Below are 22,646 nucleotides of genomic sequence, written 5' to 3'. Positions count from 1 at the left end.
ATGCCCACTTATAACATCGACCCTGACAGAGGCAGGGGTTCAAGGGCCGGCTTCAAACCCCTTTTAAATAAAGCCAATGTCGGGGCCCACCACCCGCTGCGAGGGGAAGCAGCCAGGGCCCACCCAGACATACAGAGACACTGTTCCAGGCCACTGCTGTCCCGTCCAGGGTCATCGCTCCCCAGACACTAAGCGTTGATCAGCTTGGCCCCAGGCACTCATCGAAAAGTGCTGTCTCAGACTTCAGCACCAGGTGCCCCGATTTTAAATGCACCTTTTTCATGCCGCATGACGCCGTCCCCCCACCCGCTCTGAAAGCACGTGTGTCAGAATTCACTCATTAAGCTTCTCATGGACCCTGGCTTGGTGGAGGGCTCTGTTTCAATGGTGAGAAATTTCAGGTGCCTTTACCAAGCTACCGTTCTTTTGTGTTGTCATCTGTTCACAACCCTCACCTGATTTCTGCACGCACTAATGGCTTAGATCCGGTCGGCAAGCTTTCTCCACAAAGAGCCAGATGGCATAGACTTTGAGTTTTTGCAGGTCTTGTGGTCTCTGCCGTGGCTGCTTAGCTCTATCCTTGGACTGTGAAGGCAGTCATAGGCAATCCACAATGAGCAAGGATGTGTTCCAATAAAACTTTATTCACAAAAAGCAGGCAGAGGGCCAGATTTGGCCCATAGACTATAGTTTGCTAGCCGTGGTTTAGAATGCAGGCTCTAGAGTCAAATGGACCAGTGTTTGAATCCTACTCATGTGGTTAACAAGTAAACCGGGCAGATTCCTTCATCTCGCTTTCCTCTTTCCTCCTCTGCAAAGCAGAGATGACAGGAGGAATGACAGCCCTTTTAATGAATGGCTAGCACGTGCCCAGCGTTTCATGTTTCTCATTTCATCTGCTCCTCGCATCCACCCAATGCAGGAAGCACCATTGCTCTCCCCACTGTACAGACAGGGAAACTGAGGCTTCTGTAGCTTCTCACGTGCCCAAGGTCACACACCCAGGAGAGCTGCCGGTCAGAGCCCCAGGTTCTACCGCTTGCCTGGCACAGAGTCAGATTCCTGCCATAGTAACCAGGACTGTTAAACAACGGTCATTGACTTGCAGGCTTTGGAGGGGAAACTTACTGAAGAGAAAAACAGAGCAAAAGAAGCACTAGAGGAAGAACAGAGGAAAGCCCGAGAGCTGCAGGAGCGCTTAAGCCACCAGAGGAAGGTATACAGCTCGAGGAGACGGAGTCTGCGTGGGCCCCAATCCAGGCCACGCAACGAGCAAGGGCTGGCCCCGGGCCCTGATCGGGGCCTGCCGCCTCCATTCCCCGGCTCTCCGCGGCCAGGCCACCGCCTCCGTGCGGTGTTGTGAGTTGTGGAGCCCTCACCGACGCGGCGCCTGGCACCGAGGCCAGATCCTGCCATGGTAACCAGGTCTGTTAAACAGCGCTCATTGGCTTTCAGGCTTTGGAGGAAAGCTTTATGCAAGAGAAGAGCCGAGTGAAGGAGGCTCTGGAGGAAGAACAGAGGAGAGTCCACGAGCTGGAGAACCGCCTGACCCGCCAGAAGGAGGTAGGCAGCTCGGGGAGACAGCCTGCTGCAGCCCTGACCCGCCCGAGGGTCATGGAAGTACGTTCAGAAGCACAGATGATGGTGGGTGGAGCGGGGTGCGGCTCTCCCAGAGTGATTCGTCCTCAAGAGGGCTCAGCTGCTTTGGGAAGAGGCCTGGGGGACTCTAGGAGAGAACCATAGAGTTGTAGTCTCAACAGCCAGTTGGGAAGTTGTAAACAGCATAAAATACAGCCCCAGGTAGGGCTTGAGAGAGACATTGGGACTGGGACGTGGGCATCTACTGTGTGGAGATTTGGAACCCAAAGCCCAGAGCTGGAGGAATCACGGAGCTCTGGGACTTCAGGGCTGGGTGGATCCTTGAGCAACTTCCCAACGTCGCCCAGCCTCCCTCTCCACTACCAGGGAGTCACCCAGCCGAGGGCAGCCCACCGGGATGGGCAAGTTCCATTATTAATGGGATTCTCCTCCTTTTCGGGAGGCTGCCTGGCACCGAAATAACTCATGCCTGGCTCCCTGCCCTCCTGCTGCCTACCGAGGCCTGCATGCAGGTGGCTCTCTCCTCCATGCAGGGTTCCAATCCCCGCCCAACCGCCAACAAACTGCGAGGCCCTGGGGCTCGCACCCACTTCCTGTTCCTCGGTTTCCTCATCTAGGAAATGGGGCGCTGACTTCTCTGACAGTGTTCCTGCGAGAGTGGCAAGTGCTGGCCAGGGGCCCTGGCCTGTAAGACCACCCTAGCCCTTGAGCTGGCGGTGTTATTCTTAGCATCATCAGAATGAGTTTCTCGGGCACATTACTGGTCATCGATTTGCAGGTTTTGGAGAGCAGCGTGGCCCATGAGAAGAAAGTAAAGGAGGCCTTCGAGACCGAAAAGAGGAGAGCGCAGGATCTGGAGAACCACCTCACCCAGCAGAAGGAGGTACGGGAGCAGGCGTCAGGGGCTGCGGCAGCCGGGAGGAGCCCGAAGCCAGGCGCGAGGCTGTTTCTGTGCCTGCCGGCGCGTGTGGGCACGTGGGCAGATGCGGGCAGCGCCAGCCAAAGTGGCCAATGTCACCTGACACAGCTTCCCAGCTGCATGACCTGGGGCAGGCCACTGAACCGCCTGTGCCTGTTTCCGCATCGGTGAAACGGGAGTGGTGACACGCCTGCCTCAGGTTCAGTGAGTTCACAGACGTGAAGTACTTGGAACCGCATGTCACACACAGGTGACTACCCAGGGAAGAGAGAGGATGACCCCGGGGTGGAGTCGGGGTCAGGCCCTCAGCCAGCTCCCCCTCCTCCTCACCGAAAGGCATTTATGATGCAATCCAGCAGGGATGCGGGAGGAATACACTCCAACTCGCAGGCAGGAACATAACGAGCTCAGGCGGTGGTCACAGCAATGACCGGGGCTCAGTGCCTTCTGGAGTGGATGGGAAGGAGAGGGGGATCGTGGGGCGGGGGATGTCTGAGCTCCAGGCCCAGCAGAGCTGGGGACACCCACACCCAGCCTCCCCCACCAGTCCCCACGAAAGACAGGGCACAAGAGCCCACTCCAAGGCGAGGGGCAACCAACCACCTAAACATGCACAGATGGCTCCACAGGGGGGTTAGAGAGCAGCCTGCAGGCAGGGAGGGCCTCTCTGGGGAGGTGACCTGGAGAAGAGAGGGGGCATCTGGGGGAAGAGAATGTCACTGGATAAAGTGGCCAAGTACAAAGGACAGAGGCCTGAGTGAGCCCGGGGGGGGTGGGGGGGGGGGCAGAGACAGGGACATAAGGCACGGAATTGAGGCTGGAGCAAAATGGAAGCCAAATGAGGGCAGGGGAAGGACGCGGGAGACAGAGTGCGCGCCGGGTCAGCCGGGGGGGTGGGGGGGAGGTGGGCTGAAAGTGTCCATTCTGGTCAAATCCCAGCCCTGCCCTTACATCAGGGGTCCTCAAACTACGGCCCACGGGCCACATGCAAATACAAATATTGTATTTGTTCCCATTTTGGTTTTTTACTTCAAAATAAGATATGTGCAGTATGCATAGGAATTTGTTCATAGTTTTTTTTTAAACTATAGTCTGGCCCTCCAACGGTCTGAGGGACAGTGAACTGGCCCCCTGTTTAAAAAGTTTGAGGACCCCTGCCCTACATGCTGTGCGACCCTGGGCCAGCCCTGCCCTCTGTGACCTAGCTGCGGAGTGGGTGTCAGGGCAGAACCACCCAGGGGTTTGCTGGGAGGAGTCAGTCCGTGCATTCATTGTGAAGCACCTGCCAGGTGAGGTCAGAGTCCAGGTGGGGTAGGGAGGATGGTGTGCCCAGCAGAGGGGAGAAGAGAGGGGGTGGAGGGTGGGGGGTGGGGTGGGGGGAGGGAAGGGGGCCGTCAAGCAAAGACCTTGGCAGCGGGACGGTGCCAGTCAGTGCAGGGGAGTGAGATCAGAGTCCAGGGGGGTGAGGGAGCATCGCCCGAGCAAGGGGTCGGACCCAGACCCTGGTCGGCGGTTGCCCCTGAGCTCCCTTATGCATATGGGCCAGGGCTGGGTCTTGAAGCTCCGGCTCCTGCTGGGCGGGTGGCAAGCTCTGTGCCCGCTTAAGCGTCTCCTGCCGCCAGGCAGGGTGGGGTTTGGATCAGGACAGGTGAGCAGGGTCCAGAGGTCAGTGTCAGAGCGGGGAGGGCGGGGCCCTGGCATCCGAGCTTGAGCCACCGCTTCCTGGCATGTGACGGGGGCCATGACTTGCCCTCTTCCCGCCTCACTTGCAGCCGCCGTGGCCTCACCTGTACAGTGGGGCTAACTGGGCAGATGCTGCCCGGGGGGTGCAGATTAGATGCACTGATACTTCAGCACACAGTGCCGGGCACCACATTGCAAGCACCTACTGGCAAAGATGCCCGTTGTCACCATTATGATTTGCACCTGGAATGTGCCAGGCAGCACCTAATAAAAGAAGGGAAGGAGCCCTCTGGACAGGGACTCTTACAACAGGAAGGACGTGGACTGGCAGGGTGGGGGCTGGACCTTCGGAGGCAGACCTGACAGTAGGGAAATGCCAAGCCCGGCAGGGAGGTGTGTCAGGGCCCTGGTGGGCCTGGGAGGCCCGAGCGCAGAGCAGGGCGGTTGGACGGGGGCCACTGAGGCTGCTGGCACAGCGGGGAAGCTGGTCTTTTCTCCAGGGCCACGCGTCCCAAAGTCTCACCCGCCCCCCCACTGCCCCGGCATAGCATCCCCTATAACAGTGATGGCGAACCTTTTGAGCTCGGCGTGTCAGCATTTTGAAAAACCCTAACTTAACTCTGGTGCCGTGTCACATATAGAAATTTTTCGATATTTGCAACCATAGTAAAACAGAGACTTATATATTTTATATTTATTTTATATATTTAAATGCCATTTAACAAAGAAAAATCAGCCAAAAAAATAGTTCGCGTGTCACCTCTGACACGCGTGTCATAGGTTCGCCATCACTGTCCTATAACCACTTCCAGTAGCTTTTTTTTCTTTTTGCTGAATAATGCATGCTCACTAAAGAAAATTTAGAAGATATAGACTAGTGAAAAGAAGAATATGTAAATTGCCATAATCCCAACTCCCCCCAAATTACCATCTTTACATCTTGGCACATACCTCTCCAGTCTTCTGTCTGTGTTATATGCATATATTTTACATATTTTTCTTGTGAACTCTACATGTTTATGGGGGCATAACTGCAAGAGCTCCAGCAGCCAGAACTGGAGTCCTCCAGCCTCGCTCTGCCTGTGTGCCTCCCTGTGGGGCTCGTGGGGCTGAGGCTGGGCTCCGGCCTCCTCCCCATCACCAGACCTTGCCGGGTACGTTTTCCCAGTGCCAGACTGTCCTGGACATCAGTTTTTGGACCCAAGCCTTTGTAGGCTGCGTAGAGACCACCAGGCGCCAGGCCTGCGGTGAGAGGGGGTGTCTGCCCGGCTCTGTCTCTCGTGCCCCACCTCCCAAGAAGCCGTGTGCTTCCAAAGAAGGCCGCCTTGGGGCCAGCACATGTCAGTTCACTCGGTGGCTCAGGGCCAGACGCCGTGAACTGAACACTCACCAGCATGTCACTTCCCGAACGCCAGCCCCAGATGCCTGAGTGACGCAGAGCTCTCCCTGTGATGCACATGACTAACCAACACGTGACTTCCAGGTTCTCATCTCTCCCCAATGGGCGCCCTGATCCTGGAGCTCTTGCTCCCAACGCCTGACTCAGTGGTTTCAACAATTACGCATCCACTTCCCTTTCTTCCTGGTGCGCACGCCCTCAGACCACTTGTCCTTGCCTTGCAGGTATCGGAGAGCAGCATCGCCCACGAGAAACAAAAAGCGAGGGAGGCCATCGAGAGGGAAAAGAGAAGGGTGCAAGACCTGGAGAACCGCCTGACCAAGCAGAAAGAGGTACGAGTCCCCGCGGGGAGAGATGCGGATGAGCAGGCATGGTTAAGAGCAGGCTCGGGAGGCAGGCAGTCGGGCCCACCTCGGCCGCTCTCTGGCTGTGGGACATTAGGCAAGTCGCTCAGCATCTCTGTGCGCTGGTTTCCGCACTCGTGAAACACAGATGATCCCCAAAGGTCAGCCTCGCTGAGCCGTGAGGCTCCATTGTTAACGTACACACAGAACACACAGAACAGTCCCTGGCACTCCCCGAATGCTGGCTGTGTTGCCCACTTTTATTATTATTACTCTGAGCTCACAGCTGGGAAGCAGAGGGGCAGGATCCAAACCCAGGACCATCTGATGCCAGACTCCTTCATTGTCATTCCGCCTCTCCCTGCTGGCCGTGAGCTCTGCGTGGCTTGGCCGCCTGGGGTCAGAGAGGGAGGTCAGGATATGGACGCTTGAACGTCTCATCACCTGGATGTCATTTCTCCACTGGAACTTCTCATGATTGTCATCATCGCCTTCATGCCAAACCCCACTTATGAGCGTCACTGGGCGTGGCCGGTGCAGTAGAGGTAGAAGTTGGCACATGGCCCTGCCCGGGGCACCTCCACGCTGTGGGATGTAGTTCACTCTTCCTGGGTCCCAGCAGTACCAGGGACACCACTCACACACACACACACACACACACACACTCCACACACACAATGGCCAACGTCTCAGTAGTCAGAGCAAGCAATAAACACACAGCCCGACAATAGAGGTTTAATTTAAATAACACTTAAGTTATTTAAAAACAGGTAAATACAAATTCAAAAGGTGTTCAAGGCCAGATGGAACTAAAAGTCTATTCACATCAGTCCTGGGTCATTTTCTCTCAAGAAAGGTTCCCAACGTCAGCCTGGGTAGAGTCACTGGGCAGTTTATCCCAGGTGCCCCCGGAGGGCGGGCGGGCCCGGGAACCTGCGCGTTTAGCAGGCAGTCCAGGGGGTGCTGGCGCACCTGGAGCGCCACCCCTCCAGTGGGACGAGAGTCAGGAACCGCATCTGGATTGCAGGGCGGTCCTGGGCACTTCCAAGAGTGTGTCCAGAGGAGGCCGACAGAGCTGGGGAAGTGGTGCAGGACTTGCCCGCTTCCCTCCGGAGGGCTCCTGTGAGCGGGCGCGATGCCGCGGGCTAGGGGAGAGCCCAGGAAAGCAGCCTGGATTCCCCAAACGACTTAACACGGGATCTTCCATAAAATGCTTTAGTTTGGGGTAGGAGAAAAGGAGAAATTAACAATTTTAAGTAGATTACTCGGGGCATAACGTGGATCGGGAATGAGACTAGTGCAAAAAAATAAATGTATCATGAAATCAATATGGGCCACAATTTTTATTCTAACAGTTACAGTGAAAAGGGAAGCCCAGTTGTGCAATTTATAGATGAAAATGGAGCCATTGCTCATGAAACTGGGACCATTCTTGGTACTCGGCCCAGAGAGAACGTCTCCTGGGGCTCATCCCACAGAGAACTCTGTAATGCGACCAACGGTGTCCTCAACACCTTAGAACATCGATGACATCAGAGGGCGGGGCCTTGTGACAACCCTCAGGCAGGCCCCCACTTACCAGCAAAGGTCAAGGAATGACAAAGTCAGAGAGACACTCCGAATTGCTTACTCACATGCTGTTCGAGCTGTATATGCGCAGAGCAATGGGGAGATTGATTTCATCTGCATGGGCAAAAATCGGGTTTCTGTGGAAGGAAGAAGAGAAAGTGGAGAAGGAAAATAAATTGGGACCCGTGGGAACAGTGAGCGCTGTTCTCCCGTCCCGCGTAGCTGCTGAGTCGTCGGCAAGGAGCAAAGACGCCGGCCAGCGTGTCCTGCCGCTTCCTGGCCCATCAGAGACACCATCTCAGTGTGTGTGGGTGACAGGCTGCTCTGGGGGATGCCTGCCAGGGTCCCCAGTAAGCATCTCCTCGGGCCAGATCCACCCATTGTCCAAACCGGGATTCCTCTCCGTACCTTCCCCTCAATGTTGTTACAAACCTAAAACTGTTCTAACAAAAAAAGTCAAATAAGGAAATGGAGTTCGCAAGCCCCCAGCCCAGTGCCTGCCACACAGCCCGCAGGGCACACTCTGAGGAGGGACTGGGAGTTGGCAGAACTCTCACAGTCAATGGCACGATGGGCGGGCTCTGGGCAGAAGGGCAGGACCAAGTCCGTGGCAAGACTGGGCCCCGAGGGTGGGGGGAGGCCAATCCGTGCCAAAGCCTCTGGGAACGTGGAGCGTCCTGAAGGCAGGTCCTGTAATGAGGGGCGAAGGAACTCGGCACATTTATCCTGGAAAAGAGAGTTAGAGCGAGACATGACAGTCCTCCTCAAGTATAGAAAGGGAAATAAAACGTACTCATAAAAGAGAAATAAAACGTAGTCAGTGAGCTCCAGGTGACAGACCTGGGCTCAGAGGCCGGAAATCGCAAGGAGACAAATGCCAGCCGACTATAAGAGGGAGTTCTCTACTCATTGGAACCTTCCAGAGAAAGCATGGACTTTGGACTTAAAAAGAACCGAGGGAACAGTAACAGGATACAGTTCACCTCCCTCTGAACGCCGGGGGGGGGGGGGGGGGGTGGGCGGGGGGGGCGGAGGGCAGAGGCGGGGTGAAAACTCATTCCTGAATGTCTGTTGATGTTTGTTGCTTGTCTAGGAAATGGATATTAAAGTGCAAAAGGAAGATGTTCTAAATGATAAATTAAAGGACGCACTGGCCATGGTAGAAGAGAGTCAAAGAACAAAGGTGTCCGAGAGTCTGAAAGCAGAGAGCCTGGCCATGCAATTAAATGAGGCGTTAGCTGAACTGGAAACTGCCAAGACAAAGATGGTAAGAGAGAGACTTCTCCTCTCGATGCAAGATCACAGCGCCGTGAGAACAAGGGGTTCAGAAATGGGGGAGGGCAGGGGCTGCGGGGGGCGGGGGGGCGCAGGTGGTGCCCGGCCTCCACGCTGCTGCTGAGGCTCTGGGTCAGATAGGCCTTCCCCGGGAACCCTCCTGTGACCGTAGGATGCTCAGCAGCCTGGTCTCTGCCCACCAGATGCCAGCAGCGCCCTCCCCACAGCTGGGACAACCAAAACTGACCTCAGACTTTGCCAAACGAATGTGGTTTCTCAGGCAAAGCATTGACACATGGGGAGGAGATTGAGCCCGGGGGCCCAACATGCAGAGGGGTGTGGGGAGCAGGAGAACGAGGTCGTTAGAGAGAAGACAGGCTCATCTGAGAGGCAGGATGGGGGTGAGGACGAAGCTCTGGGATAGACGCGCCGAGAAGAGCCCTGGGAAGGAGAAGGTGGTTACGGCAAAGGGTCTGACTCACCATTTGGGGACCATGGGTAATTTTTGGTTTTTAGGAAATACAAAGTCATCCACTTTTTCTTTTCTTTTTTTTCTTTTTTTTTACGTGTTTTTATTGATTTCAGAGAGAGAGATAGAAACATCAATGATGAGAGAGAATCATTGATTGGCTGCCTCCTACACTTCCCCTATGAGGGGTTGAGCCTACAATCAGGGCATACACCCTGACCAGGAATCGAACCATGACCTCCTGGTTCAGAGGTCGACACTCAACCACTGAGCCACATTGGCCGGGCCATCCACTTTTTTCTTATGAAATCATTCATTCATTAATTCAATGAGTATTTACTGAGCATGTGGCTCCCATGCTGTGGCAGGGATCTAGACACCGATGATGCTGGGTGTGTTGGTAAATTTAAAAAGATCAGTACCTGCTGTCATGGAGCTTACATGCTGGTGGGAGTGAGAAACAAAGACACGGGATAATTCGGATGGTGCTAAGTGCCTCAGAGGAAACAAAACAGGATGATGGAATGGAAAGTGCCTCAGGTTGCTCCTCTGGGTAGGCAATCAGGGAGGGCCTCCCTGAGGAGGTGGCACAGGAGACCTGAAACGCGGGAAGGAATCAGCCATGCAAGGAGCCAGGGAAACAGTGTACCACGCAGAGGGAACAACACACATGCAGGGACCCTAAGGTGGGACCAAGCTCAGTGGCTGTGGGTGCAAAGGGGACGTGTTACTGTTGTTATTGTCAGAGCAGCCGCCTGGGGTCGCATTAACCATTTCTGTTTCCCCAGATCATGATGGAGGGGCGGATACAGCTGCAACAGCAGACCATCAAGGCCCTCCACGAAGAGCGAGAATCACAGAAACCGGCGTTTGAAGAAGAAGTCATGGGGTATAAGGAGCAGATCAAACAGCACTCCCTGACGATCGTGAGTCTAGAAAAAAGACTCAGAAAAGTGACCGAACATCACCAGAAAATAGAAGAAGAGCTCACAGCTTTGAAGGACAATGAGCTGGGTAGGTCCAAAGAGACCCTGAGGAGCCTGAGTGTCGGGGCAGGTTCTGGTTGTCCTGTGGGCCCCAAGAGGCTGCTGGGTAAGAAACGGGCTTCTGATCATTGTGAAGCTCACTGACCCCCTGGCGCCCCTTTTGTTCTTGTTACACAACACGGGTAGGGGCCCTCGAGGCCCGTGTGCGACAGAAGTGACCACGAGGAGTCGGAAGCCTCTGTGCCCGGCCCGTCAGCCAGGGAGGCGCAGGCTGCCAGGGCTGTCAGGGCTGTCAGGGCTGTCGGAGTGGCATGGCAGAGAACCTCCCCTCCCCCGCCCCCAGGCAGGCACTGTTCAAAGGCTCCCCTCTGCGTTGTAATTTGTGACTTCGTTTAACGCACTTTTGTAACCAGCCAGGGGTTATTTCTTAAAAGCTAAACCCCCGCGAGGCTGAAACGGAACTCAGGGTAGTGAGCATGTATTTGCCCTAAATGACCAAGACGCCGGCTGCTTGGAGAGGTTCTCTAGCTGCTCTAAACGTCAGGGGTCACTTCTCGGAGAAGAGTTCTGGAAGCAAAGGCCTGGGGCCAGGGTTCCTCAGCCTCAGCGCTATTGACATTTGGGGGCCAGATAATTCTTTGGGGTGGGGGTCATCTGTGCACTGTAGGGTGTTGAGCAGCATCCCTGGCCTCCACCCACTAGATGCCAGTATCACCGCCCACCCCAGTGTGACAACCAAAAATGTCTCCAGACATTGACAAGTGTCCCCCACGTGAGGGGAGCAAACTCACCCCTGGTTGAGAATCATGGTCCTGGTCTCAAGCCAGTTGACGAGCTGTCAGGGCTCACCTCATGCCTTCATTCACTCCACACACTTAATTGAGCATCTATTATGTTCCAAGTTCATTCTAGGCACTGAGGGTTCAGTGATGGGCAAGCAGGCAAGGTCCCTTCAGTTAACCAAAATACTGCCCTGGCAGGTGACCCAAGATGAGCAGGGCACCACGGCCAGGGCCTGGAGTGGGACTCAGTTTCCCAGGCCAGGTCCAGGTCAGAGGGAGGATGCTTAAGGTGGGACCTGAAGGGTGACAGCTTGGTCACCGCACACTTAGACCATAAAGCACTGAACTGTCGAATGAATGAATGAATGAATGAATGAGCATGTGATTGAGTGGTGAGGGTGGAAGCTGAAGGCAGTGACTGGGGAGTAAGTGGAAGATGTAGTAAGGACACAACTCTTATCTGCATGCAGAGGAGGAAGTAGGGCGGGAGGTGTGACCCCGTGGTTAGGGCTCCACCTCTCACCGGCTTGCTGAGTGGACAGAGGTTCCGTGACTCCTGTGTCCATTTCCCTGTCCGCATGGAGTTAATGATCTGTGCCTTAGAGAGTAACTGGAAGGATTTCATGAGCTCAAAGGGGGGGTGGGGGGAGTCCTCAGCCTGTGACACAGAACTCGTGGTATGTCCCGTTAGGGGGCGAGCACTGCGGGTGTAGGGAGAGTGTGTAAGTGGGGGAAGATGCAGGTGCGCTGATGGGTTAACACGCATCGGGGAAAGAAGGCACGGGTGGCAGGACTGTAATGATGTTCACGTGTCCCTGATTCAGCCCAGGAGAAGGCAACGCAGCAAGACCGTCCCCCGGGGCCCCCGCTGGAGAGCCGCACCAAAGACGCAGTGTGTGACCACATGATGTGAGTACCCAGAGGCCGTGTCGGCGCCAGAGCACCCGCCCTGGCGTGCTCGCCAGCAATGACAAACCCACAAACTCCCATTTCTGGCCACGTTGTCGGAATCTGAAAAAAGGAGTGGAGCCCGGGGTCTGCTTGCTGTTATTTGACTTTCTTGATTCTTTTAGCAAGAAAAGAATGACCCAGGAGGTCATCATGGAAAAGCCTGGGTGGATCTGTGTTCGAATCCCAACTCAGCCCTCTCCAGCTGTGTGAGGCTGGACCTCACCTTCCTCATCTGTGAAACAAGGAGGCTCAGGCCGGGCGCACGGAAGTCGCTCGGGAAATGCTGGCTCACACTGCGGCGAGCAGGTGGTCGCGGCAAGCCGAGAGCAGAGGTTGCCAGCAGTGGAGACCACTTGGTGGAGAGGTCCTAGCGGGGGTTCAAAGTTCAGAGGTTAGACTAAATGACTTTGAAGATCCCTCCCAACCCCAAAGTCATATTTCAGCCTCAGATGGAACCCAGCCAGGGCCCTTTGTTCTATCTCGATGTACCTCTCTCTCTCTCTCTCTCTCTCTCTCTCTCTCTCTCTATATATATATATATATATATATATATATATATATATTATTGACTTCAGAGAGAGGAAGAGGGAGAGAGAAATAGAAATGTCAATGATGAGAGAGAATCACTGATCATCTGCCTCCTGCACACCCCCCACTGGGGATCAAGCCCACAACCCAGGCATTGGACTCGAACCCTGACCTCCTGGTTCATAGGTCGACACTCACCCACTGAGCCATGCCAGCTGGACGCGATGTATTTGTCTTCAGTGATGTACATAAAAATGAATTTTGTTTTGAGAGTTATTAAAGCACGTGCTTATCCCGTTGCTGGGACCCGTATCCCATGGACCATCAGTGACGGAGCCTCACTGGGCATTTGCACGTGGTCCCTTCCAGGCGCCGAGACACCGCGGGTCGGGGTTGACCCGGCTCTGCCTGTTTTGTGACTTGCAGAGAGGACTTGCTGACTGCTCAGAAGGAGATCCTGTCTCAGCAGGAGGTCATCATGAGCTTAAGGAAAAACCTGACGGAAGCCCACAGCCGAATGTCAGATTTGAGAGGTTCGTATGCTTGCCCGGGTCCCTTGACTTCCTGGCCCACTTTGAGGAAGGAAAGAAATGGGGCTGCAGAGATGGACAGTGCGGCCTTAAAAGCCCTGCTCAGTCTGCTTTCCTGGGCGTCACGGCACTTGTGGCGGAGTCAGCAGAAGCTGGATCCCGACTATGGCCCTGACTCCATATCCAGGGGCCACGGGTCACCCCCCAGAGGGCACAGGACCTCTGCGATGAGGCCCAACTCTCCTTTTTGGGGAGACTCTCCTGTCACCACTGAGAATTTGCTCCCAGATCAAAGGCTCCCTGGGCCAGGGCCACCTGCACAAGCCCTCACACTCACCAGCTTTGGGACCCAGGGCCAGGTATTCCTTCTAGGACAGTGGTTCTCAACCTTGGCTGCACATTAGAATCACCCGGGAATCTTTTTAAAATCCTGATTTCTGGGCCTCCTCCTCCGGAAATTCTGTTTCTTTGTTATGGGGTGGGGCCACAACATTAGTAACAAAGAAACAGAATTTCCAGAGGATGAGGCCCATAAACCAGGATTTTTTTTTTAATATATTTTATTGATTTTTTACAGAGAGGAAGAGAGAGAGAGAGAGAGTTAGAAACATCGATCAGCTGCCTCCTGCACATCCCCCACTGGGGATGTGCCCACAACCCAGGTACATGCCCTTGATCAGAATCGAACCCGGGACCTTTCAGTCCGCAGGCCGACGCTCTATCCACTGAGCCAAACCGGTTTCGGCGTAAACCAGGATTTTAAAAAGATTCCCGGGTGATTCTAATGTGCAGCCAAGGTTGAGAACCACTGCCTTGGGCAAAGAGATGCAGAAGCAGGCAGCGGAAAGTGGCCGGAGTGCCCTACAGTGCCATAGGTACAGGGCCGGGGACAGACAGCACCTGCGGTGTAATACTAGGCTAAGGCCGGAGCACGCGGTCCTCCCAGAGCCAGCACTCACATGAGTTGTTTGCTCAGACGCAAGCAGACAGCCTGGCTGTTGCTGAAGCCCCCAGAGAATTCCTGGAGGGCGGGCCCTCCTCGTGGGTCTCGAACCCTGGCAGGGGACCCTGCCGTGGCCCCTCGTGGAGACCCCAGGCAGGACACCCCCTCACCAGCGTTCATGTCGCTCCCAGGGGAGCTTAATGAGAAGCAGAAGGTGGAACTGGAGAGGAACGTGGCCCTGGTCCAACAGCAAAACAGAGAGCTGGGTGCGCTCAAGGAAAAGATGGCCCAGGTGACCGGCCTGGTGGAGAAGAAGGACCGGGAGCTGGAGGACCTCAAGGAGGCACTCAGGTGTGTGAGAAGGTCTGCAGGGCGTGCAGGGCCCAGGTACACCTGAGTGCCCCGGGAGCCTTGCACAGAGAGGTGGGCAGTAAGTGCTGATTGAGGAGTGGGATGGATGCATGGTAGGTGGATGGATGGATGGATGGATGGACGAAGAATGAATGAAGGGACGAATGAATGACGTGTTTCATTGCTCCACAGCCTTATCAGGTAGAACAGGCCTTTGCTAAGTCCTGTGCTTCCCAAAGATTCCTGCCCAATATTCCAGATGACTGGTCCCGGCTTAAATGCCACTTCCTCCAGGAAGTCCTTTGTCACTCACCCTCCCCAAATATAGACAAGGGCTCCTGCTCTGCCTGGGACCCTCAGCCCCTCACTTCACCTCCCCTAACTTCTCAGTCAGGCTGTGTTTAATTGCCCATTCAATGGTCTGCCTTCTCCCTGAGAACAGGCCTTGCCTGGCATTGCCTCCCGGCAGTCACGCAGTGCCTAGCACTGAAGGAAATCAATAAATATTTATTAAACAAATGTATCCACTAGGGGTGTCCGAGGTCAGCTCAAAAGAAATGTTAAATACCCCCATCCCATGGATTTGTCTAAAAAGTGCATGTGACTTTGCATTTTCATCCATAGTTTGTCCAAATGTTGACATAAAAATAATGTTTTCCCCCAAGAAAGTGTGAACAAAACTGATACCTTGTGTAGACCCTGTAGCTTCTCGTGCCTCGGGGCTCATGGCCACAGCAGAGTCACACAGTGGTTAAAAGAACAGGCTCCAGACCCGTGCTGTCTGGGTGCAAAGCCGGGCATTTCCACTTACAAGCCCCGTGACCACGGCAAATTGCTGTGTGTCTCTGTTCCTGTCGGTCAGATAGGGCCAGGAGCGTCCCCCACTCATGGGACTGTTATGAGACCTGGAAGGGCTTACCCATCAGAGAGTAGGAAAGAGCGTCACACAACAAATGCCCTGTACGGGCACAGCAGGTGTCCCGCAGACCCAGGTGGAAGCAAGGGCAGGCAGGTGCCCGCCGCCCTGGCCACTCTCCTGCAAGTCCCCTGAGACTAAACTCCCTAGCGATCTGTGGGCAGGAGACTTGAAGGCCGGGAGACTTCAGTTACCATAAAAATGGAGCTCCTTTTCCTGTCCTGCGGGGTGGGGGGTGAGGGGTGGGAACTCGTGGCCCCCGGAACCTTGTGCAGCCCCGTGACGCATCGCCTCCGCCCCAGAGTCTCCCAGGAGAAACGCAGGCCCCAGCCGCCCAAGGAGAAGCCGCCGAGGCCCAGGAGCACGGCCCAGACCTGTGACATCTCGGTGCCGATGGAGCCCATCCTCACTGACATTTTCGTGAGCAGCCAGGAGGTGAGTGTCCGCCCCGCCCTGGCACCCGAAGGACAGGCTGAGGAAGGAAGAGCCCAGTGGTGGCTTTCCTGGCTTTGGAAAACATTCTCCTCCTAAGTTCCCAAATCAGCACGTGCTTCTGTGCAAAGGACGTACTTCTGTGCCGGGTGCCAGTAACACACCAGGAGTCCTGCCCCTCCAATGCCGTCACCAGAGGTGCCAGCTGTCAGCAGGCTGGCACAGGCACCAGCAGCCCCTGCACATCCTTACGCAGCGTGACTGGGCAGTGGGTGGAGACCGGGCTCAGGTCTAGTCTGCCTGGGTCCTCTTCTCAGAAACTGTGACCTCAGGAGGTCACTGAGTCAATTCCCTCGTCCGGAAAGTGGGAGAAGTGACCCTCACTAGTCACCTCGTGGGGTTGTTGAGAAATACATTTTATTTATAAACTCGGCGCAAACAGACCTGTATACACAGGGGTTGGCAAAAGCCGGCTCACAGTTGTTCGTATGGAAAATTATACAATAATCTATAATAATAAAAGTGTAATATGCTAATTAGACCAGACAGCTGAACGACCTTCTGGATGACCTTCAGACGAAGCCATGGCTGCGAGGGCCAAGCCCCATGCATGAATTCCGTGCATCAGGCCTCTAGTTAATAAATAATAACACAAGAATAAACTGTCTCATGTACTCACAACTATAAACCTACTTTGCATCCCACCCTGTACATATATTTATTTTTTAACTTCTTTTTTTTAAGTTTTTTTAATTTTCTTTATTGATTAAGGTATTACATATGTGTCCTTATCTCCCCTTCCTCCCTCCGTACATATATTTCTTGAAGAGATTTTTTTTTTTTGCGAAATAATGGTACCAAGCCATATACATTCTACATACATAACTATTGAATGGGCATCTTTTCAACTAAGATCTACCTCTACTTTTAAATGGCTGTATAGAATCCACTGTGTCCCTTTTTGTCCCAGCAGCCCCCTGCTGATGGAGATTTCAGTGGCTTCTGCATTCCCACGTTACTGTAGCTAATACTGTATCCTGTCCTAGCCAGTTTTGCTCAGTGGATAGAGCATCGGCCTGCGGACCAAAGGGTCCCAGGTTCAATTCCAGTCAATGGCAGGTACCTTGGTTGCAGGCTCCTCCCCGGCCCAGGCCCCGGTGGGGGCCTGTGCAGGAGGCAGCCAATCAATGTGTTTCTCTCACATCGATGTTTCTCTGTCTTTCCCTCTCTCTGCCACTCTCTAAAAATCAGTGGAAAAATACCTTTGGATGAGGATTAACAACAATAACAAAAACACTGTATCTAAATCGCTGGGTCCAGAGGACATCCTAATTGCGCTCGATAGGGCCACTCTGCCTTCCCAAAGAGCAGTGCCATTCATGCTCCGTGGCTGTCCCCTGGCGACTTCTCTCGGGTCCCTACCCAGAATCCTCCGTGGGCCTGAAGTCCCAGCCTCGCAGCAACAGGGGGTGCGTGTGCGAACAGCCTCCATCACGCCGCCCTCGAAGGTGGCACTCACGTTCTGTCGTGGCTGGGGCTGTGGTGCTCCCATTGTCCGTGGCGGGCTGATGTGAGCCCAGTGCTCCCTGGAGGCCCCGGGTTTCCGGGAGGCCCGGATGTGACTCCCCCTTTGCTTCATGAAACTAGAGAGCAGGGCGCTTCAGTCACGGGCTTTGGATTTTCACTTGGAAACGGGGCCAAATGTGTCAGCTTGCCTTCCCGTGTCCTCACAGATGCCTCCCTCCTGCCAAGCAGCCGTGAGCCAGGGCCGCACACAGCTCAAACGAAAGGGCTCGGGGCCCAGCAGCTGTCCTTGGCACCCACCGCTGTCGAGAGCCCTTGAACAGCGTCTCCTTGTCGCTCAGGGTGGCCATGAGCTGGGGCTGCAGCGGGTCCACGGGCTGAGCTCCGTGGGGGCAGAGAGCAGGTCTCACTCCTGCTGGAGCCCCAGGCCCTTAGTGCGAGACCTGGCCCATATTCATTCATTCATTCATTCATTCATTCGTTCAACAACTATTGAGCACCTGCTGTATGCCAGGTCCTGTGCTGGGCGCAGGGGAGGACGCACGGGATTTCTGCCCACAGGGGACCTGTGTTTGTTGGGATGGATTGTTAGTACTTTCCCTGATGGGGTGGGATTAGCAGAGCCAGATAAAAGGGAAAAAGTATTTGTTCCTTCTCAGAACGGTTTCCTCCCTCCCGCCACTTCCTGCTTTCTAAGCCAGAGCGGGTCAGAGGGCTTAAGAGTTGTATGAGAAAGAATCTCCATCTTCCCTAAATAAACAAGTTCCCAGAGGGCCGTGAGTTGGGGTCACGCCGGGCTCGGGCGCGCTCTTTATGCGGAGTAGAGGCTGCCCCCGAGCCTCGCTGCCCTGCTGCATTGTTTCAAATAACAGAACACTGGACGTGGGTAGATTGTAAAAATCTGAGCCCCTCCCACACTTTGGCCCTGACTTTGGCCACGTGACTTGCTTTGTCTCATGGGATAGGAACAAACACAAGGCAGATACGTAAGTGTTTATACTTTGGGGCTTGATCGCTCCTGCTGCTCGTAAGAACCGTGCCCACCACACATGAAAGAGCCTGGTCTAGCCCGGCTGCCGTGGCTCAGTGGTTGAACGTCGACCTGTGAGCCAGGAGGTCATGGTTCGATTCCCAGTCGGGGCACAGACCCCGGTTGCAGACTCGATCCCCAGTGGGAGGCGTGCAGGAGGCAGCCAGTCAATAATGCTCTCTCGTCATTGATGTTTCTATCTCTCTCTCTCTCCTTCTCCCTTCCTCTCTGAAATCAATAAAAATATATTTAAGATAATAAATAAATAAATAAGTTAAAGAACCAAATGGTCAATTCCTTCACTTTCTTGCCATTTTGCCTGGGACCTTCATTAGCAGCTCTATCTACAACTGAACGCCATTGCTAACATCCCATCTCATTTCCATTTTCTCTCCTTAACACCTACCACCGTCCCCCTTGTATCTCCCATGCTTATCTTTCTTGTTGTCTGTCTCCCACCCCGGGATACAGAATCCAGGACAGTAGGGATTCGGCCAGTTTTACTCGCTGCTGAGTCCCCAGAGCCTTAGAATAAGTCTTGGCATGCAGAGGTGAATTGCTTACCCAAGAAAAGTGTTGCTTAACAACACGTAACATGACTGGTCTTCAGGGGGACCCCTGAACCCCCAGAAGTTATATGCACTGCGTTCTGTGTACATGGATTTTTCTGGAGGAAGGAACCCTGCATTCTGCCGAATCTCAAAGGGGTGCACGGCCCCTAGACGATGAGGAAGGCCTTCCCTTGTCTGTACCCTTCGTAAACCCCGTTCCAGCTGTGTGGCTGGCGGCTGCCAGGCCGCGGTGCAGATACAGAAGGCTCCCTCCATCTCAGAAGTTCCGCTGGACACGCTGTTCTGGGGGCTCCTGGGGGCTCCGGGGAAGCGTTTCCTCTCTCCAGACCAGCCGAGAGCCCATTTTCCAAACCCCCCCTGGCAAATATTCGCTCACCGTCCTTGCTACCAGTGAAGAAGCAGGCATCCTGTGTGTTCTCGTCTACACATGTCCGTCCAGAGCAGAATGTGATGTGTTGTTCAGAGATGAGCCCAGAATGACAACATATGGAAACCGAGCTTAGAAGAAATATAAATGAGACGTGGGGAGGTAACCCGGAGGGGATCTTTTGTTTACGGTTGTGCTAAGCAGGGAGGAAAGTTGGAAATCTTCCGAGCTGTGAATTTATATTTGAAGTGAAAGATTGAAATTCCTCCTCAGCTGAAGCCCCCTTAACGGTACTTTCCAAAGTACTCGGTGGCCAGGTTTCTGCTGCGCGCGAATTGTTCACGTTTCTCCACGTGTAAAGGAGAGGCTCTCATCCCTAGTAAAGCCGCCGTCCGTCCTGTTCACCGCAGGAGCAGTCCTTCTGTGACCTGGGGGCCAAGTGCAAAGGGTCCCGGCACGAGGAAATCATACAGCGTCAGAAAAAGGCCTTATCCGAACTCCGAGCACGAATTAAAGAACTCGAGAATGCAGGCTCAAGTAAGTGTCGTCCTTCCTCCTCTGCCTCTCCTTGCGTAGAGCTGTCGGGCGGGGGGGCTTTCTTGATATGATCAAACATTCTCAGAGGTTGGGTGCAGAGGAACAACCTCCAGGTGGGTTCACTTTGGGAACTGACCAATTTGCCAGGACCACCGTCTTCTGTCCCTGTCATTTCATAACCAAAAGGATGTTCTAATACAAAAAAGCAAGATGGGCAGACATGATCTCCGAGTCAAGGGCAGAACTTGATATTAAAGAAGTAGGGTTTCATGAAACCCATACATTGTCCTACTTTTTCTTTTTTCACTGTGGCCTGGTGGAAACTTTCACATGGACCAACACGGTACAAGGATCGACCTTGGGGAACCTCCCAGAATTCCCTGCCTAGAGGGGATGGGGCTTTCCGGGTGCTGGGGTGGCTGCTGGGTGGGGCACTGGGCTAGGACCCAGAAGCCTGAGTTCAAGTTCCATCCTGTTCCCGTGAGGCAGCCTCCCATTAGCTGTGTGCCCTTGGACAAGACCAGTAAAGAGTAGCTGTGCGTATTACATGCAATCACTGAGCCTTTCCTCTGAATCGAAACCATTTCTTTTCTAGACGATAAGGTTCACCAGAATAAATCATTTCAAGACTTAAAGACTCTCAGAATGGAAAAAAATGTCCAGAAAATGTTGGACGGGAACCCCGATTGGCCAGCTCTCTCAGGAATAGAGATCCAAGCGGTAACCAAATTCAGTTTGTCTCTGCCTGCCTGACAGACAACGTGGAGAGGGCGGGCATGAAGGCAGACACTGGCTGTGTGTGCTGGCACGGCCGTGCATATTGGTGGTTCGGGGCCAGGACCCTCCAGATGGGCCATTGTCTATACCAGTGGTTCTCAACCTTCCGAATGCCGCGACCCTTTAATACAGAGTTCCTCATGTGGTGGTGACCCCAACCATAAAATTATTTTTGTTGCTACTTCATGACTGTAATTTTGCTACTGTTATGAATCGTCATGTAAATATCTGATATGCAGGATGTATTTTCATTGTTACAAATTGAACTTAATGAAAGCATAGTGATTAATCACAAAAACAATATGTAATTATATATGTGTTTTCCGACGGTCTTAGGCGACCCCTGTGAAAGGGTCGTTCGACCCCCAAAGGGGTCGCGACCCACAGGTTGAGAACCGCTGGTCTATACCCACCGGTCAGTGCCTCGCGTCCCAGCAGCCCCGTGTTAGAATAGAAAGGTGGCCCCGTTTGTGCACTGCATGATGCAGCTCTGCATTGACACGGGGCCAGGCCAGCCTCTGGTGGACCCTGCTTTTCACATCGCATGTTATATTCTGCAGAAAACATTCAACGGGCTAATTTGTGGCGTGACGCCATGAGTTGGCCTAAAGTTTGCTTTTTGCTGTAAACTGAAAAACACGAACACATAAAGGGTAGCAGAGGGAGCCATGATTTAGAGGACGCCATTCTGGAGTAGGAGAGACCTGTGCTGGAATCCTGGTTCTGAACGTTGTGTGACCTTAGGTGAGGCTGGTAACCTTTCGGGGCCTCCACGGCCCGGATGTAAAGTGATGATGAAAACAATGAAAGGGGGTAATTGTGTAAAGTGCTTATCCCACCACTTAGCTCACAGTGAACACTTAACCAGTGATGGCTGCTGTTATTATTCACTAGGATGGAAACAGTTTTATACAAGAAAGTCTTCCTCTCTTGGCATAGTTTTATTTGACAGGATTTTCAGAAGTAATTCTGTTGTTAAGTTGAAAGTGCCCTGTACCCTAAATGGGTATTTGATTGACACATAAGGATGGACAGCTCAGGTCAGGACCAATCACAGGAGCCACTGGGCGGGGCTTGCTGCCACCCTTGGATCTAAACCAGCGGTTCTCAACCTGTGGGTCATGACCCCTTTGGGGGTCGAACGACCCTTTCACAGGGGTCGCTTAAATACATCCTGCATATCAGATATTTACATGACGATTCATAACAGTAGCAACATTACAGTTATAAAGTAGCAACAAAAATAATTTTATGGTTGGGGGTCGCCACCACATGAGGAACTGTATGAAAGGGTCGCGGCATGAGGAAGGTTGAGAACCACTGAACTCCAAACCATACTCAGGCTTTCAGGAGAAACAATAGTCATCCTATCTGTACTAGCATTCTCCCCAACAGTTTTTCTAGACATCTGCTAGAGATGCGCCAGTCTTCAAGACTCCGTTGGTTTGCTTGGTAAGATCAAACTTTCATTCTCTGAGGTGGGAAGCTCAGCCGGATCTCATATTCTGACCGCTGATCCCGCCCCTGACACCACAGGGCACGAAACCTCCCAACTCTCCTAGAAGACCTCGCTCCTTCAAGGTCGGCAGTAATTAAAGTCAGAGGACGAGAAGCAGCAGGAGGAAGAACAGCTGACATCTGTTACGTGCTGACTAGCGCCAGGCATTGCGCTAAGCCCTCTACACACATTACCTCATTTAATCCTCACAGCAGCCTGCGTCTAGCGACTGTTCTCATCCCTGGCTTACAGATAAGAAACCTCAAGGCTTCTGGAGGTCAAGTACCTCCCTCACCCAAGGTCACAGAGTGATGGATGATGCAGCCAGGGCTGTGTCCCTGGCAGTCTGCCTCTGGCACCCTGCTAGACTGCAGAGAAGGGGGCGGGGGCTGTGTGCCTGCACCCTGGAGCCCAGGCTCTTCCTTAGGTGACCCTCCCTCAGGAGAAGAGGGGGGTCTGTAGAGGGGTGCCGAGGCCGCAGCTCAGGGAGGTGAGGACACTGAGCAACATTTCAGGTTCTTTTTGCAGCAGACCTGCCCAGCTTAATGTAATCTTCAAACACCCTATTTTATTCTCCTCTCAATAAATATATAAATCAATGTCTCTACTCTTCTCTGACACAGTCACTTTGGGGGCCTCTATGCTTTTATATTTGGGGGGGGGGG

The 22,646-nt window shown here is 53.7% G+C and overlaps 1 protein-coding gene across 1 annotated transcript in view; it reads left to right on the top strand.

The window, feature by feature from the left end:
• The window catches only part of FHAD1 (forkhead associated phosphopeptide binding domain 1), a 93,576-nt gene that overhangs the window by 53,160 nt on the left and 17,770 nt on the right, over positions 1–22,646 (top strand). The window contains exons 16-27 of the mRNA XM_081087264.1: positions 1,109–1,216; positions 1,456–1,563; positions 2,378–2,482; positions 5,825–5,932; positions 8,607–8,780; positions 10,046–10,271; positions 11,850–11,934; positions 12,931–13,037; positions 14,169–14,328; positions 15,547–15,679; positions 19,580–19,706; positions 20,302–20,426. Of these exons, the coding sequence (XP_080943390.1) occupies positions 1,109–1,216; positions 1,456–1,563; positions 2,378–2,482; positions 5,825–5,932; positions 8,607–8,780; positions 10,046–10,271; positions 11,850–11,934; positions 12,931–13,037; positions 14,169–14,328; positions 15,547–15,679; positions 19,580–19,706; positions 20,302–20,426 (1,566 nt within the window). The remainder of the gene's footprint in view (positions 1–1,108; positions 1,217–1,455; positions 1,564–2,377; positions 2,483–5,824; positions 5,933–8,606; positions 8,781–10,045; positions 10,272–11,849; positions 11,935–12,930; positions 13,038–14,168; positions 14,329–15,546; positions 15,680–19,579; positions 19,707–20,301; positions 20,427–22,646) is intronic.

The sequence above is a fragment of the Myotis nattereri genome (genome assembly GCF_964212035.1).
Source record: "Myotis nattereri genome assembly, chromosome: 3".
Taxonomy (NCBI): domain Eukaryota; kingdom Metazoa; phylum Chordata; class Mammalia; order Chiroptera; family Vespertilionidae; genus Myotis; species Myotis nattereri.
Note: the sequence above shows the minus strand (reverse complement) of the source record. Positions and strands in the feature narration are given on the sequence as shown.